Source organism: Haliaeetus albicilla, chromosome Z (assembly GCF_947461875.1).
Source record: "Haliaeetus albicilla chromosome Z, bHalAlb1.1, whole genome shotgun sequence".
Taxonomy (NCBI): domain Eukaryota; kingdom Metazoa; phylum Chordata; class Aves; order Accipitriformes; family Accipitridae; genus Haliaeetus; species Haliaeetus albicilla.
In genome coordinates, this window is record NC_091516.1 from 72,547,150 (window position 1) to 72,563,439 (window position 16,290).

General features: G+C 67.0%; 2 protein-coding genes across 4 annotated transcripts; both read right to left on the reverse strand.

Annotated features, from left to right (window-relative positions):
* Positions 1–151: 151 nt before the first annotated feature.
* Positions 152–9,418, reverse strand: LOC138683839 (uncharacterized). 3 transcript variants are annotated; one of them, XM_069776711.1, is made up of 15 exons: positions 9,199–9,416; positions 7,843–7,934; positions 7,689–7,772; positions 7,221–7,316; positions 6,538–6,686; positions 5,762–5,855; positions 5,180–5,380; positions 4,413–4,727; positions 3,654–3,739; positions 2,833–3,449; positions 2,381–2,577; positions 1,973–2,070; positions 1,397–1,452; positions 1,232–1,312; positions 152–744 (listed from the first exon to the last, which is right to left on the reverse strand). In XM_069776711.1, the coding sequence occupies exons 1-15, from the start codon at positions 9,389–9,391 to the stop codon at positions 494–496; spliced, it is 2,610 nt and encodes an 869-aa protein (XP_069632812.1). In that variant the 5' UTR covers positions 9,392–9,416; the 3' UTR covers positions 152–493. The 3 variants fall into 3 exon arrangements, with proteins under 3 accessions (XP_069632812.1, XP_069632814.1, XP_069632813.1); XM_069776713.1 differs by lacking the exon at positions 1,232–1,312 and having other exon boundaries at positions 9,199–9,418; XM_069776712.1 differs by lacking the exon at positions 1,397–1,452 and having other exon boundaries at positions 9,199–9,417.
* A 1,260-nt stretch (positions 9,419–10,678) lies between these two features.
* Positions 10,679–15,537, reverse strand: CAPNS1 (calpain small subunit 1). Its single transcript, XM_069777199.1, has 10 exons — positions 15,362–15,537; positions 14,929–14,962; positions 14,693–14,782; positions 13,918–13,975; positions 13,486–13,550; positions 13,322–13,390; positions 12,734–12,812; positions 11,943–12,059; positions 11,626–11,684; positions 10,679–10,868 (listed from the first exon to the last, which is right to left on the reverse strand). Exons 1-10 carry the CDS (start codon positions 15,535–15,537, stop codon positions 10,842–10,844), a joined length of 774 nt encoding a protein of 257 aa, XP_069633300.1. The 3' UTR covers positions 10,679–10,841.
* Between the last annotated feature and the right edge of the window lie 753 nt (positions 15,538–16,290).

Consider the following 16,290-nt stretch of genomic DNA (forward strand, 5'->3'; position numbering starts at 1 on the left):
CAGGGTGACATGGGGATGGCTTGGGAACACAGCGCTGCTGTCCCCACATCCCCATGCCTGGGGGACGGGGGCGGGCAGGACATGATTGCCTCCCCTCCAGGGCCATCTTGGGGTCCCCACATGTGTGTGTGTGTCCCAGTGCAGAGGCCGGTTGCAGAAACACAACTTTATTCTCATCTTCTCCCTGGGGGTGGGGGGGCAACAAACTGGGGGGGGCCAAAATAACCAAGGGGGGGGGAATGGGGAGGGGTATAAATAACTGGGGGCTTAGTGCAAATGTGGGGTGTCCCTACAAATAAATTACTAGCAGGGGGCAGTGGGGGTGCCCCAGGGAGGCCCCCCAGGGTGGCACGAGGGGGGGGTGCCCCCCACCCACCTTGGGGGGGGGTCGGGTCCCACTGCCCCTCGTTGCCAGTCATGGGGGCAACAGTGTGACCCCCTCCCTGGGGTGGGGGAGGCCCAGATGCTTAGGGTCCCCCCCTGTGCCTAGTGGTTAGGGGGGGGCTATGTACAGAGGGGGTTGTTGGGGGGAGGTCATTGTGTGTGTCCCCCCCCTGCTGTGGGGAAGGAGGGGGGGGGTCATGTGCAAGAAGAGGGGGTGCTGGTGAGCCCGGGTGCCTGGGTCCCCCCGCCCTTGCTGGATGCCTGGGTCCCCTCTCAGGGGGGCGTCCCGGGGGGGGCAGCAGGGCGCAGGCCGGCAGCACAGAGCAGCAGGCAGTCCTTGGTGGCACTGGGGTGGGGAACCTGGGGACAGGGAGGGGGTCAGGGCGTGTGGTAGTGGCCCTGTCACCACCCCCCCCCCCACTCCAGGTCCCCTCTGGCTGGTGCACGCACACACACACACCCCCACCGGGGACCCCCTGATTTGGGGGTGGCCCTGGGAGGTGGGGGTGTGGGGACGGGGGGGTGGGGAATGTGGCCTTGGGTGAAAAATGGCGGTGAGCAGGGTGACACAGCCTGGGGGGGGTGACAGTGTCAGAGGTGGCACTTCCCGGGGGGGGTGGCAGTGTGGCGGAGGTGACAGCCTGGGGAGGGGGTGGCACTGCCCGGCAGTGGCCTGGGTGGGGGGGGTGGCCGTAGTGGTCCCCTCCTGGGGCTGGTGGCCATGCCCGGGAGAGGGGAGGGTTGTTCCCAGCCTGGAGGGGGTGGCCATGCCCGGGGGGGGGGGGGGGGGGTAGCAGTGTTGGGGGGTGACAGTGACAGTGACAGCAGCCCGCGCAGCCCCACATACCCGGGCCCAGAGCAGGAGGTGCCGAGATAGGGGCACCCCCAGGGGGGAGCGGAAAAGCCGGGGGGGGCCCCCGCTGCCGGGCTGCGGAGAGAGCAGAGAGCGTCAGCAGCCCCCAAAACTACCCCCCCCAAACCGTGACACCACCACCCCCCCCCCAAGTCTTACATCCGCCGAGGGCTCCACGGGGGGGGCCATGATCGTGGGGGGCTGCCCTGCGACTCCTGCAAGGGAAATGGGGGGGGGCAGGCAGAATCAGGTCCTGACCCCCCTAAATACCCTTTTTGGGGTGTCCCCCCCATTTTGAGGAGAGGGTGAGGCCCTGATCCCACCTTTTTGGGACACCCCGTCCATTTCAGCAAGGGGACAAGTTCCTGGGTCCCCTCCCAATATCCTTTTTTGGGGTGCCCCCATTTTGGGGAGCAGATGAAGTCCTGCCGGCCCCCCAATACTCTTTGGGCCCCCCCCCATTGTGGGGAGGGCATGACGCCCCGATCCTCGCCCCACCCCCCCCATCCTGTGAAGGGTTTCAGGGCTACCCAAGGGATTTGGGGGGGACTTGAGTGATTTGGGGGGGGGGTCAAGCTCTGCCAAGGGACTTTGGGGGGGTCGGGGGGGATAAGTGATTTGGGGGGTGGGTCTGAGGGGTGTTGGGTGTACCCAAGACATTTAAAGGGGGCTAGAGAGTGTCCCTGAGGGAATATCGGGGGGGGGGGGCTGGGGGAGGTTGGGGTCGGGCCTTACCTTCCTGCGGGGGGGGCCCTGGCCCCGGGGGGGGTCTCTGCAGCCGCTGCAGCTTTGCTTCCAGTTCCAGGTTGCGGCTCTCGGCCTCCTGCAGGCGCCTGGAAGGGGGGGTGTCAGGTGGGGACATGTGGGGACACCCCCAGGGACACCCCCAGACGCCCCCCAGGACCCCCCCCTCGCCGGTCCCCCATGTCCCTGCCCTATAGCACAGTGTCACCCCTGTCGTATCCGGGGTCCCTTGTGTCACACTCCCCCTCCCCCCGGTACTGGCTGTCACCCAGGTGTGTGTGTGTGTCCGGTACCTGGTCACCCCCCCCGGTACTGGCTGTCACCCAGGTGTCACCCCCCCCCCCCCGCTCCCGGTACCCGGTGTCACCCCTCCCCGGTCCCGCTGTGTCCCCCCCGTACCGGGCCAGCCCCTGTCCCGCCGCCCGCAGCAGCCCCAGCTCCCGCTCCAGCGCCGCCCGCCCGCGCCGCTCCGCCGCCAGCGCCGCCCGCAGCTCCGCCTCCTCCGCCACCGGCCCCGCCTCCGCCGCTACAGGCCCCGCCTCCTCCAGCACCGGCCCCGCCTTCTCGGAGAGCTCCGTGGCCGCCGCCGACGGCGCCTGCGGGAACCGCGACGGCGTGGGAACCCCCGGGGTACCGGGACCTCCCCCGGGGCACCGGGACCACCTCCCCAGACACTCACCTTCCCCGGGACACCCCCCGGGGCAGTGGGACCCCCTCCGCGGACACTGGCCTCCCCTGGGACCCCTTCCCCGGGGCACCGACCCCTTCCTTCCAGCACCAGGACCCCCTCCAGGAACACACACACCACACCACCCCCCGGATACCGACACCCTCCTCCCCCACACACATACCGGCTCCTCGGTGGGTGCCCGGCGGGGGTCCGTGCCCCGGGGGGCTGCACAGCCAGGGGGTGGCGTCCGCGGGGGGGCCCCCGTGTCTGGGGGGGGGCCCTGGGATGGGGGGGGGCTCGTGGATGGAGGGGGTCCTTTTGGAGGGGGGGCACCCATGGGTGGGGGGGGCTCCGTGGGTGGGGGGTGGGGGTTTTGTGGGGGAGCCCCCGTGGGGGAGGGGGGCTCTTTTTGGGGGGGTGCTCCCATGGGTTGGGGTGCCTCTGAAGGTATGTGGGGCTCTTTTGGGGGAGGAGGGTCTGTGGGTTCGGGGGTGCCCAGGGGCGGGGGGGCCTCTTTTTGAGGGGGGGTCCCCACGGGGGGGGGGGGGGGCCTGGGACAGAGGGATCCCTGTGGCTGGGGGGGGGGCTGTTGTTGGGGGGCATCCAATGGCTGGGGGCGTCCCTACGGCCGGGGGGGTCCCCATGGGTGGCGGGGTCCCCATAGGTGGGGGGGTCCCCGTCTCCGGGGGGGTCCCCCAGTCCCCCTCCAGCTCCATGGCCACGTCCTGGTCCCACTCGTCATCTTCCTCTTCATCCTCCTCCTCCTCCTCCTCCTCCTCCTCCTCCTCCTCCTCCTCCCTAGGGCGGGGAGACACACACACACAAAATGGGGGGCGGGGGGGCCACCTGGGGCCCCTCTGCAGGGACCCCCACCAGGGGACACCCAGGGGTTATCCCACCCCCACCCCCCCATTTCCCCAGTGCCCCCAGTTCCCCCCCGTTTTGTATTCCCACACACACACCCCGTTACCCCCAGCCCCCCGTCTCCCTCCCCGTGCTCACTCGGGGTGTCCTCGGGCGTATGAGTACCCCACAAACGGGAGGTGCAGCCCCAGTTCGGGGGGGTCCCACGGTTCCCCCAGGGGTTCCTGGGGGGGGCGGGTGTTAGACATGGGGGGGGAGAGCACCCGGGGGGGGGTCCCAGTAGGGGCCAGTGGGGGTCCCTGGGGTGATTGGGGGCTCCCAAGTGAGGCCAATGGCGGCGGTCCGGGGTGGGGGTCCCATAGGGGGGGTGAGGTTGTCATGGAGGGGGGCGCTGAGAGGGGCTCGTGGGTGGGGGGGTCCCAAGGAGGGGTTCCCATGGGGGGTGGGGGGGGTGGTCAAGTGGTCCCGGGGGGGGTCCCATGGGGGCGTGTCCTGGGCGGGGTTCAACGGATGGGGGGGGTCCCTGGGTGCACGGGTCCCATGGGGGGGGGGGGGGTCCCAGGATGGGGTCCTGGGACGGGGGGAGGTCCATGGGCGGGGGTCCCATGACGGGGAGTCCCGGGGGGGTGTCCCAGTGCGGGCAGGTCCCAATGGGGGGGTGTCCTGGGGGGAGGAGTGTGTCCCCGTGCGGGCGGGTCCCATGAGGGGGTGTCCCGGGGGGGTCCCGGTGCGGAGTTCCATGGGGGGGGTGTCGCGGGGGGGCTGGGTCCCGGTGTGGGCCGGTCCCATGAGAGGGGTCCCGGGGGGGGGCGGTCCCGGTGCGGGCGGGTGCCATGAAGGGAGGGGGGGAGTCCCGGGGCTGGGGAGGGGTTGGTCGGTGCCGGCGGCGCCCCGCACCGTCTGGCTGAGGCAGTCGTCGAGCACGTCGAAATTGGAGGTGTCGGCGGCGCCGGCGGCAGCGGGGGCGAAGGGGGGGGCGGCGCGGCGGAGCGCGGACCAGCGCAGCCCCGCAAACAGCTGCAGCCCCCGGAAGTCTCGCGCCCCGCCCCGCCCCAGGCGCGCCTCCCGCGCGCACAGCAGGCCCCGCACCAGCTCCCGCGCCGCCGCCGGCACCCGCGGGCACGCCCCCGCCGCCGGGGCCACGCCCCCTTCGCCCGCGGCCGCGCCCCCTCCCGCCGCCGGGGGCGGGTCGTCCGGCAGGTGCAGGTGGTCCTGGGGGCGGGGCCGGCGTCAGCTCCGCCCCCATAACCCCCAGCAGCCTCCCAGTAGCTTCCCACTAACCTCCCAGCAACCTCCCAGTAGCTTCCCAGTAACCTCCCAGCAACCTCCCAGTAACCTCCCAGCAACCCGCCAGTAGCCTCCCAGTAATCCCCAATAGCCTCCCAAGTAGCGTGACAGTAGCCTCCCAGTAATGTCCCAGTGCCTCCCAGTAACGCCCAGTGCCTCGAGTAACATCCCAGTAACCTCCAGTAACCTCCCAGTAACCCCAGTAACCTCTCAGTAACATCCAGTAACCCCCAGTAACCTCCCAGTAATGTCCCAGTGCCTCCCAGCCCCCTCCCAGTGCCCCCCAGCTCCCTCCGAGTGCCCTCCAGACCTCTCCCCGTGCCCACCACCACCTCCTAGTTCCCTCCCACTGCCCCAGTCCCGTCCCCCCCACACACCTGGAAGTGGAGGATCTTGGAGTAGGTCTCGGGCAGGGACTCGGCAAAGAAGGGCGGCTGCCCAAAGAACATCTCGTAGGCCAGTACTCCCAGTGCCCACCAGTCACACTCGGGGCCGTAGGAGCGGGTGGGGTCCTCCACTGCCAGCAGTATCTCAGGGGACAAGTAGTCGGGGGTCCCCACGGCCACCGAGGAGCGCACCTGGGGTGGGGGGACACAGGGACGGAGCAGGGGGCGTTGGATGGTGTGGGGTGTTGGGACATGGGGACTGGGGACACAGGGACATGGGAGATGGGGGAGATGGGATATGGGGACACAGGGAGATTGGAACCAGGGACATAACACAGGGATGGGGGAGGTGGGACATGGGGACATGAGGATTGGGGACATGGGGACACGGGACATGGGGACAAGGGGGGTGTTGGACAGGGGATGGGGGGGTAGGCGAGGTGGGACATGGGGACATTGGAACTGGGGACATGGGGACGTGGGAATGGGGGATTCTCTGGGTCCTCATAGCAGGGTTGAGCTCCAGGTCACCCCCCTGCCCCCATGTCCCCCTGCCCCCATGTCCCTACTCACGGTGCCGTCAGGTCCCAGCTTGAGGCAGGAGCCGAAGTCCCCGAGCCGGACGTGGCCCCAGCGGTCCAGGAGGATGTTGTCGGGTTTGATGTCCCTTGGGGGGGGGGGAAACAGGTGGCCTCTGTCACCCCGTGTCTCCCCCCCCTGCCACCGCCACCATGGCCCCCAGTGCCCCAGTCCTCCCCATGTCCCACATGTTGCTTGTGTGCCCCCCTGTCCCTCCATGTCCCCTTTTGTCCCTTCGTGTCCCCACTTGCCCCCAAATCCTCATGTGCCCTCCTGTCCCTCCATGTCCCCTTTTGTCCCTTCATGTCCCCACTTGCCCCCACATCCTCATGTGCCCCCATGTCCTTCCTGTGTCCCCATGCTCCTCCTTTGTCCCCTCCATGTCCCTCAGGTCCTCACCCATGTCCCCATATATCCCCCGCAGCTCCTCCTTGTGTCCCCAATTGCCCCCACATCCCCCTACCCTGGTGTCTCCACCCCCTGTGCCGTGTCCCCACCACGTGTCTCCGACCCTGTGCCATGTGTCCCCAGCCCTGTCATGCCCGCTGCGTGTACCCAGCCCCGTGCTATGTCCCCCCGTGTCCCCCCTGTTTCTCCCCAGCCCTATGCCATGTCCCCCACATCCCGTCCATGTCCCCCCAGCCCCATGCCACATCCCCCCATGTGTGTCCCCCATGTGTCCCCAGCCCCATGCCATGTCTCCTGGTGTCCCCCCCATGCCCCCTCAGCCGCATACCATGTCCCCCCCGTGTCCCCAGCCCCGTGCCCACCGGTGGACGTAGCCCAGGCGGTGGATGGAGTCAATGGCCATCACCAGCTCGGCCAGGTAGAAGCGCGCCATGGCAAGGGGCAGCCGGTCCCCAAATTTGCTGAGCAGGGTCAGGAGGTCCCCCCCCACGTAGTACTCCATGACCAGGTACTGCAGGGGGGGGACACGACAGGTGGGGCATGGACACACGGGCACGGCACAGGGACACGGGGATGGGGACGTGAAGATGGCACAGGGACACAGGATACAGGTATGGCATGGGGACACAGGGATGGCATAGGGATGATGTGGGGATGGGGACACAGGAGTGGCATGGGGACATGGGGATATGGGGATGGAGACACAGGGATGGTGTGGGGACATGGGGACAGCACAGGGACATGGGGATGGCACAGGGACACAGGCATGGCACAGGGATGACGTGGGTATAGGGACACAGGGAGTGGCACAGGAACACAGGGATGGGATGGGGACAGGAGACACAACCATGGTGTGGGGACACAGCGGTGGTGCAGTGATGGGGACACGGGGGTGGCATGGGGACACAGGGCCATGGGGGCTCCCTGGGGGCACCCAGGGGTGCTGGGGGCTGTTCTCTGGGGACCACCAGGGCTGTTGCGGGGCAGGGGGGATGGGGTGGTGTCCCCATGGGGGGGATGTCCCCATGGGGGGATGTCCCCTCACCAGGCACTGGGGGTCCTGGAAGGCGAAGTGGAGGCGGGTGATCCAGCGCTGGTCCCCCCGTGCCAGCACCTCCCTCTCCTCCCGGAAACAGGACACCTGGGGACACAGACACAGGTGGCATCGGAGTCCTGTGTCCCCCCCAGGGGTCACCCCCTGTGTCACCCCCAGACACCGAGGTCACCTGCAAGGTCACACACACACACCCCCCCATCTCAACCCCAGGCATTGAGGGGTCAGGGTCAGCCCTAGGGACCCTGTGTCACCCCTGTCCCCCTGAGTCACCCACCCCAGTGCCACCCCTGTCCCCATCATTCCACATCCCCTCTGGGTCCCCAGGACTCCCTTGTCCCCCTCCCTCTGTGTCCCCATTCCACACACCCCCCATGTCCTTGTGCCTCCCCCCACATCCCCCATGTCCCCCCTGCCACCCCTGTGTGTCCCTCCGTGTCCCGCCCCATGTCCCCTCACCTCTCCACGCCGCAGCATGTCCCACTTGTTCATAATCTTCATGGCGTAGATCTGCCCCGACTCCTTCATCCGCACCACAGCCACCTGCGGGACCACCCATAGTGTCACCTGTGGTGTCACCCATGTCACCCCCCCTCTTCGCCCCCCCCCTTACCTCGCTGAAGGCCCCACGCCCGATCACCTTCAAGATCTCAAAGTCGCTTCGTTGCAACTGCAGCTCCTGCACCTGGGCGGCCACCGGCTCCGCTGGGGGGGGCACCCATGGGTGGGGGTGGTGTCAGCACCCGTGGGAGGCCAATTACCCCAGGGGGGTGGATTTGGGGGAGAAGCTCAGGTTTGGGGGTGCAATGGGGGAGCACAACCCCAATACAAGCCAGTGGAGAATCCACTGCAGGGGGAGCTGGGGCATTGCGGGGGGTTCATGGGGCTTGGGGGGGGTATTGGGGTACAAGGGGGGCGTGCCCGGGGGGGTGCTTGGGGTTTCGTGGGTGTCGCTGGATCGGGGGGGCTGGCTCTTTTGAGGGGGGGGCTCTCAGGTTTTTGGATGGCCTGTGGTCATGGGAGGGGGGGCTGATGGGATTTGGGCGCACCCTGGCGGAGGGGGGAGTCCCTGGGGGGGGGTCGGGAGCGGAGTTAAGGGGGGGTGTCTGGAGTTTGGGGGTCCCAGGGAAGTTGGGGAGGCCCTGGGGTGGGGAAGCCAGTGGGGCAGGTGACAGTCCTGGGGGGGGGGGTGGCAGTCCCGGGGGGAGGGGCGGCAGTCCGGGGGAGGGAGGGTGACAGTTCCGGGGGGGTGGCTGTCCGGGGGGGTGTGACAGTCCCGGGGGGGTGGTGACACCCTCGGTGCCCCTGGGCGGGGGGGTGGCCGCGCACCCTCAGCCCATTTATGGCCGCGCAGCGATCGGCGTCCGCGGGGGGGGGCTGGGCCCGACGTGCCCAGAAAAGGAGCGGCGCCATCGCCCCCCCACCCCCCCCACCCAGGGGACCCAGGCGTCCAGGACCCGCCCCCCCCCCCCCGGTACCGGATCACCACCACCACCCCCCCCCCGGTCGCCCCGTCTCCCGTTGCCGGACCCCCACCGGTACCGGACCGCCCGACCCCCCCCTCGCCTCCCCCCCCCCGCTCCGGTCGTGCTCCCGTACCCGCCCCGTACCGGAGTGCCCGGTCCCAGCCGTGTCCCCCCCGGTCCCGGACTCCGGACCCCCCCCCCAGTCATGGACTCCCCGGTCCCGTAACCCCCCCGGTCCCGTGCTTCCCGGTCTCATACTCCCTGGTCCCGTACCCCCCCAGTCCCGTACCCCCCAGTCTCGTACGCCCCCCTGGTCCCGCGCCCCCCCCCAGTCCCGCACCGGAGCGCCTGGTCCCATACTGCCCGGTGCCGTCCCCCCGCGGTCCCGTACCCCCCCCCCCGCTCCGTACCCCCCTAGTCCCGTAACCCCCCGTCCTATACTTCCCGGTCTCATAACCCCCGGTCCGTGTCCCCCCCCCCCATCCCGTTCCCTCCCCTCTCACCCCAGCTCAGAAAATCCCGGACGTGTCTCTCGCTCTCGCTCCCGTTCCCGTTGTTCCCGGTGTCCCGGTACCGGTGCCGTAGCCCCCCCGCCAGTCCCACCAGCAGATCCAGTAACGTCTCCAGTCCCAGTAACCCCCCCCGCCCCAGCGCCAGCGCCCGCAGCCGCTCCCGCCGCCCCGGGGGCGCCGCCATCGCCTCGGGCCCGTCCGCCCACCGGGAGGGGCGGGGGGGGACGGCGGGGGGGGCGGTCACGGCCGGAGGAGCACCTACGGGGACGGGCGGTAAGCGAGAGCGTACCGGAGGGGGCTCACCCCCTGCCCCGGGGCCCTTTGAGCTAAATACGGGATATCCGCCCCCTCCAACCCCGGGCACCGGGACCCCCCCCCCGGACACCTCGTTCCCGACCCCCGGGGCACGGGGACGCAGGTCCCGGAGGACACCGACCCGCCCCCCCCGGGGCACCGGGAGCCCCCTCGGAGGACACCGACCCCCACCTCGGAGGACACCGACCCCCCCCCCCCGGGGCACCGACCCCCGCCCGGGGCACCGGGAACCCGCCCCGACACCTCGTTACCGACCCCCGGGACACTGCTCCCGTGGGACACCGCTCCCCCCCTGCGCCCCAGCCCCAATGGCCCTGTATGCCCTATACCCCTACCCCTATACCCCCCCCATCCTATACCTCCCAGCCCCATAGAGTAGCCCCCGTACACTCCTATAGGTTCTCTATCCCCCCGCCCCATAGCTCCACTATCCCTAATGGCTCCTACAGTGCCTATAGGCCCTATAGCACCCATACACCTATGGCACACCATACTCCTTATACCCCCCTATAGCACCCATACCTCCTGTGACTTCTGAGCCCTACAGCTCCTATAGCAGACCCACCCTTATAGGCCCTATAGCACCATACCCCTATACACCCTATAGCACCCATACATCCTATGGCTCCCCATACCACCCCTACCCCTATATCCCCTATAGCACCCATACCTGCTATACCTTCCTATCCTTACAGCTCCCTGGAACAGCCACATCCCTATAGCACCCACACCCCCTATAGCACCCATACCTTCTATAGCTCCCATACCCATATGACCCCTGTAGCATCCGTATCCCCTATAGCTCCCTATAGCACCCGTACCCCCTATAGTCCCCCAACGCCCATACCCCCTATAGCCCCCCATAGCACCAATACCCCTATAACCCCTGTAGCACCTGTACCCCCTATGGCTTCCTATAGCATTCATGCCTCCTATAGCCCCTGTAGCACCCGTATCCCCTATAGCTCCCTATAGCGCTCCCTATAGCACTCCCTATAGCCCCTGGAGCACCCACACCTCCTACAGCACCCATACCCCCATGGCTCCTGTAGCATCTGTACCCCCTATAGCCCCCCCATAGCACCCATATCCCCTATAGCACCCCCCCTATAGCTCTATACCTCCCCCCCCAAAAAAAAAAGACAAAGGAGCTGGGTGGGACTGGGTGATCTTTACTGGGAAGGGGCCTGGGCCCCCCATGGCACAGTCGGCGGCGGGGGGAGGTTAGCAGCGGGGTGCGGGATGTGTGTGTGAATGTGGGGGTGCGGATGTGGGGAGGTGTGGGGGGCGCCAGGTGCCCCCCCCCAAGCGCAGGTGCCTCAGGAGTACATGGTGAGCTGCAGCCACTGCGGAGAGAAGGTGCCAGGTCACCGGGGGCTATAGGAGCCCTACAGGGGCAGTAGGGGGCCATAAAGACTACAGGGAGCCATACGGGTCCTATAAGGGCTATAGGGGCCCTATAGCAGCTAGAGGGCCCAGAAGGGTTGGGGGCCACCCCAGGGGGATTTAGTGTATCCCTATAGGGATCAGGACCCGCCCAAAGGAGTCTCCTATAGAACTGGGGTCACTCTAAAGGGACTGGGGGGGCTGTCGTCCCCCCCTAGGAATCAGGGCCACCCTATATGGATTTGAGGGGGCTCTGTAGGGATTGGGGGGGGTCTGGGCAGGGGCATTGCTGCTCTATAGGGACCTGCGGTGCTTTACGGGGAGTTGGGGATCCCCTATAGGGATCACAGGCTTCCTATGGGGATTTGGAGAGTCTTACAGGGATTGGGGGGGGGGTGTCCTAAAAGTCCCTATAGGGATTGGGGGGTTACCTATAGATATTGGGGGGTGACTTCCTGGGGATGTGCGGGGGGCTCTGTGAGGATCTGGGGGTGCTCTATAGGGACTGGGGTGCCCCATTAAAAATTTGGGGTGCTCTATAAGGATTTGGGGTGCTCTATAGTGATATAGGGCCTGGCTGGGCAGACCCAGGGCAGTTTTGGGGGACCACCTCCTTCCACCCCCTCCTGTGGAACACCCCCCAGTCTGGGGACACCCCAAAAAAGGGACCGATGGGACCCCACAAATCATCCCATGGGGGGGCACCCCCAAACCCACCTCCTGGAGGCTGACGCGGATCTGCCCGCTCCCATCCCGGTCCAGCGACTTGAAGGCACCTGGGGGGGGGGCCAAAACCGGGGGGTGGGCCCCAAAAACCAGGATCATCACCCTGCCCCCCCCTTGCAAGGGGACCCCCCCCAACACCCCAATAACACCCAGAGAACCCCAATAACTCTGGGGGTGCCCCCAGCCCTGGGCATTGCTCAGTCCTGCGGTGCTCCCCCCCAGCTCCTGGGATCCCCCCTCCTTGGGGTTCCCCCTTCCCATGGCCAACACGCCCCCACCCCCTCCAAAATTTGGGGGGCCCCCCTTACGGAACATGGCGTCGAGGCGCACAAGGCAGCTGATGAAGTTGTCGAAATCGAGGTTCCCCCCCTCGTCGCCGTAGCGACGGCCCAGGACACCCCAAAGTGGGGGGGGCAGACGGAAGCCTGGGGGAAATTACACATATGAACTTTGACCCCCCCCCAACTGCCTTTAACCCCCTCTCAATATCCTCTGCCCCACAAAAAAACCCACAGCTCCCCCAAAATGTCCCCAAGCCCCAAAATGACCCATTGCCCCCCCTCAAGATGCCACCCCTCCCAAAAACACTGCCCCCCCAAATACTCCAGATGCCCCCCCCAATTCCTCCAACCCCCGCAAATACCCTGGACCCCCCCCAAAATTCTCATAACCCCTCCAAATACCCCTGACCCCCCCAAATACTCTCAATTCCCCCCCAATACCATGAACCCCTGAATACCCCTGACCCTCCCAATACCCTCAACCGCTCCCCAAATTCTGAGCCCTGCCCCCCCAAATGCTCCTACCCCCCAAATACTGCGGACCCCCCCAAATTTCCTGACCCCCCCAAATATCCCTAACACCCCCAAATACCCCTGACACCCCCAATTCCTCCAACCCCCCAATACCCTCACCCTCCCCAAATCTCCTGGACCCCCAAATCCCCCCCCCCAAACACCCTGAGCCTCCCAAATGCCCCCCATGACCTCCCCAAACCACCCTCCAGCTCCCCAAATCCCCCCCAACGACCCTCCCTCATCACCTCCAACCCCTTCCAGCCCCCCAATTTCCCCCCCCAAATTCTACTGCACCCCCAAACCTGCGGCCTCGAAGGCCCCCGGCAGCTCCTGCACCCCGATAGTCCCCGAGCGGTCGGTGTCGAACTGCTTGTAGATACACTGGGGGGGGGGGGGCATGGGGGGGGTTGGGTGGGCCCCCTGTACCCCAATATGCACCCCCGCAATTCCTTCCCTGCCCCAGGATTGGGGGCAGCCCCATTGCCTCCATACTGTGTCCCCCCCCAGTTTTGGTGTCCTCCAGGGGTCCTTGTGACCCCCTCATTCCAAACTTGTGGGGCTTCAATGCCCCCCCCCAGACCTGGGGATCCCCCAATGCTCTCCCCAGGATTTGGGGGTCCCTACAGAGATGGGGGGACCCCATTTTCCCCAATACTCCCCTCCCAAAATTTTGGGGTCCCAGGAGGGCCCTTTTTCTGCTGCCCCTGATTTAGGGGTCCCACTTGGCAGGGGGATCCCCATTACCCCTATATACCCCCCCATCATTTTGGGGTCTTCAGGAAGATCCCCTGTAGCCACTCCCTCGCATTTTGGAGGAAAGATTTGGGGTTCCTTGTGGTCTCCCAGATTTTGGGGTGTCCCCCCGATTTTGGGGTGCCCCCCCTCCCCACCTGCCACTTCTTGATGTTGTTCCACAGGTACTTGAACTCCTCAAAGCCAAGTTTCCCCGTTGTGTCGCTCTGGGGGGGGTGTCAAGGAGATCTGCAGTGGCAATGGGGACCCCCCCTCCCTGAACCCCAAAAATACCCCCCCTCTTCCCACCCCCAAAGGATACGTCCATCACGGCCACCATGCTGCGGCAGGTGTCAAGGCCAAAGCCATCCGTCTTCAGGTCGGGATCTGGACGGGGTGAGGGGGAGGGCAGTGGGCAGATGATTTTTGGGGGGGTGCCCCAGCCGTTGTGGGGAGGAAGGGTCAGGGGCACCCCGGGGAGGGGAGGTCCCGGTACCTGCGGGCCTGGCGGCGGCGTGGAACAACTGCGGGACCCACCTCCTTCCCCAAAATTTTAACCAAAACTGGAACATTTTGGAGGTTTTTCCCTGGCCGTGTGGGGATTCTCTTGTGGCTGCTATAGGGTTGTGCTCGCCACTTGCCAGCCCTGGTGATTTATGGGCAGCGGGTGCCAGGACCCCCCAGACGTGTTGCCCCCCCTCATTGTGTTGCCCCCACCCCCCACCCCCACCCCCGTTTTTGGGTGGACACTTACGGCGGGTGACGACTTTGTTGAGGATGTTCATGAGCTCGGTGGGACTCACCTCCATGTCCTGTGGAGACAGGCATGGGGAAGGTGCCACGGGGTCCCCCCCACCCTGACCCCCACCCCGGGGTGCCCTGCCCCTGCCCCCTACCCTGGGGATCGGAGAACCCCCCTCACTGATAGTGGGGTGCTTGGGGGATCCCATGGGATCCAGTGACCCACTGGGGATTGGGGGCTGGAGGGGTGCAGGAGGGGCTGGGGGGGGGGGCAGATCCCAGGGGATTGGAGGGGGGGACAGGGGATCCAGCTGGGGGATTCTGGGGCAGCACCCATGGGATCCAGGAAGTGCTGAGCTGGGAATGATCCGAAGATCTGGGGGGATCCTGTGGGGCTGGGGGAGGCCAGGGGATGATCGGGGGGTGCAGGGGTCTGGGGATCCTGTAGGATCTGGGGATCTGGGAGGGGGATCCAGCAAGGATCCCTGGGGAGGGGGGGGAATCGGGGGATCAAGGTGAGGGGTCTGGGGGATCCAGTAGGATCTGGGGATCCTTGGGGATTGGGGGATGCAGGGGGGATCGGGGGAGTCTGGTGGGGGGAAGCAGAATCTGGAAGATCCAGTGGGGTTTGGGGATCCCAGAGGGATCCTGGGGGGATCCGGGGGGGGGGGCAGGGATCTGGGGATCCAGGGAGGGGGGTATCCTGGAGTATCTGGGAGATCCATGGGGGTCTTGGCAGGGGGGGGCAGTATCCTGGGAAGATCCTGGGGGATCCGGTAGTCACTCACATCCCCAGCGAGCTGGGCAAAGAGCCGTCGGAACTGCCGCACCTCCTCACTCTCGTTGGCATCCACCGTGGAGATGTGGGTGCGGGGGGGCTGGAGGGCACGGAGGAGGGTGTCAAAGGGGACCTCCCAAACCCAGGCAGGGAGGACACCCCATCGTGAGGATGGGGGTCACCAGGGTAGGGGGACCCCAGAATCTTGGGGGGGAGGGGGCTGTCCTCAGGCCGGAGGTCACTTACTGGGGGCTCAGGGTTATACTGGGCAGCCGCTTCGCTGGGGGGTGGGTGGGGAGGTCAGAGCACCCCAGGGTGCCCCGGCCCCCCCATGTCACCCCCACCCCTGGGTGACACCCCCCCCAGGGTCACCCCAACTCCACCCCCTGTCCCCACCCCGTCCCCAAAAATGCATGTCCCCAATGTCCCCCCATGTCCCCCGCAACACCACATCCCCAGTGTCCCCGTGTTCCCCAACATGTGTCCCCTCCAACCCCATGTCCCCGATGTCCCCCCGTGTCCCTCCAACCCCTCATCCCCTGTGTCCCCCCGTGTCCCCCCCAACCCCGTGTCCCCAGTGTCTCCCCGTGTCCCCCCCAACCCCATGTCTTCGATGTCGTCCCCCCCAATGCCCCCCCATCCCACATCCTCCCCCCCCCGATCCCCAAGGTCCCCTCACCTGATGGCACTGATGACGCCCCCCAGGACCCCCATGGCCCCCCCGGCACCGCCCCCACGCCCCCCTGCACCGCCACCGCTCAGCAGCCCCCCCAGCACCGAGCCAATGCCGCCAGGGAGCCCCCCTCCACCCCCTCCACCTCCACCCCCCCCCAGCAACCCCTTCACCAGGAACATGGTCCCCGCAAAGGGGGGCACTAGGAGCACTGGGGGGTTACTGGGAGCACTGGGGGGCTGTTGGGAGTGCTGGGGGAGAACTGGGGGGTTACTGGGAGCGCTGGGGGGGGCACTGGAGGTTACTGGGAGCACTGGGGGGGCCACTGGGGGGTTACTCGGAGAGACTGGAAGAAAAGAAGAGAACAGCAGTTAGGTCGACGCCCTACGGCACCATGGGCTCCTCCAGATCCCATAGCCCCGCCCGGGCCCTAAGACCCCCCCCATCCCCCTCGGGCCCTATAGACACCCCTGGAACCTATAGACCCCCATTTTCTCTAGGCCCCCTCTGGACCCATAACACACCACCCCCACCATGGGTGCCTGAAGGATCCTATAGACCCTATAGAGCCCCCCCAAGCTCTACAGATAACACCCGCCACCCCCCTCCAGCACTACAGAGAACCCCTGGTTCTATAGACGCCCACGGCCCCTACAGACACCTGGGGTCCTACAGACACCCCCCCCGGCCCCTATAGATCCCCCCAGCCCTATGGGTCTTCCCCGGGCCCCATAGATCCTCCCGGGCCCTGCAGACCCCCCCCAGCCTCACAGATCCCCCCTGGGCCCTATGGATCCCCCCCCAGCCCCATAGATATCCCCCCACCCCGGGATGGGGGGCACCCAGCCCCTCCCGCCTGCGGGTGCGGATTTCCGGGAACCGGGCGGGGCCGGAGCTGAGTCACGGAGCCTTTGTGGGGAGAAAGGATCGGGGGG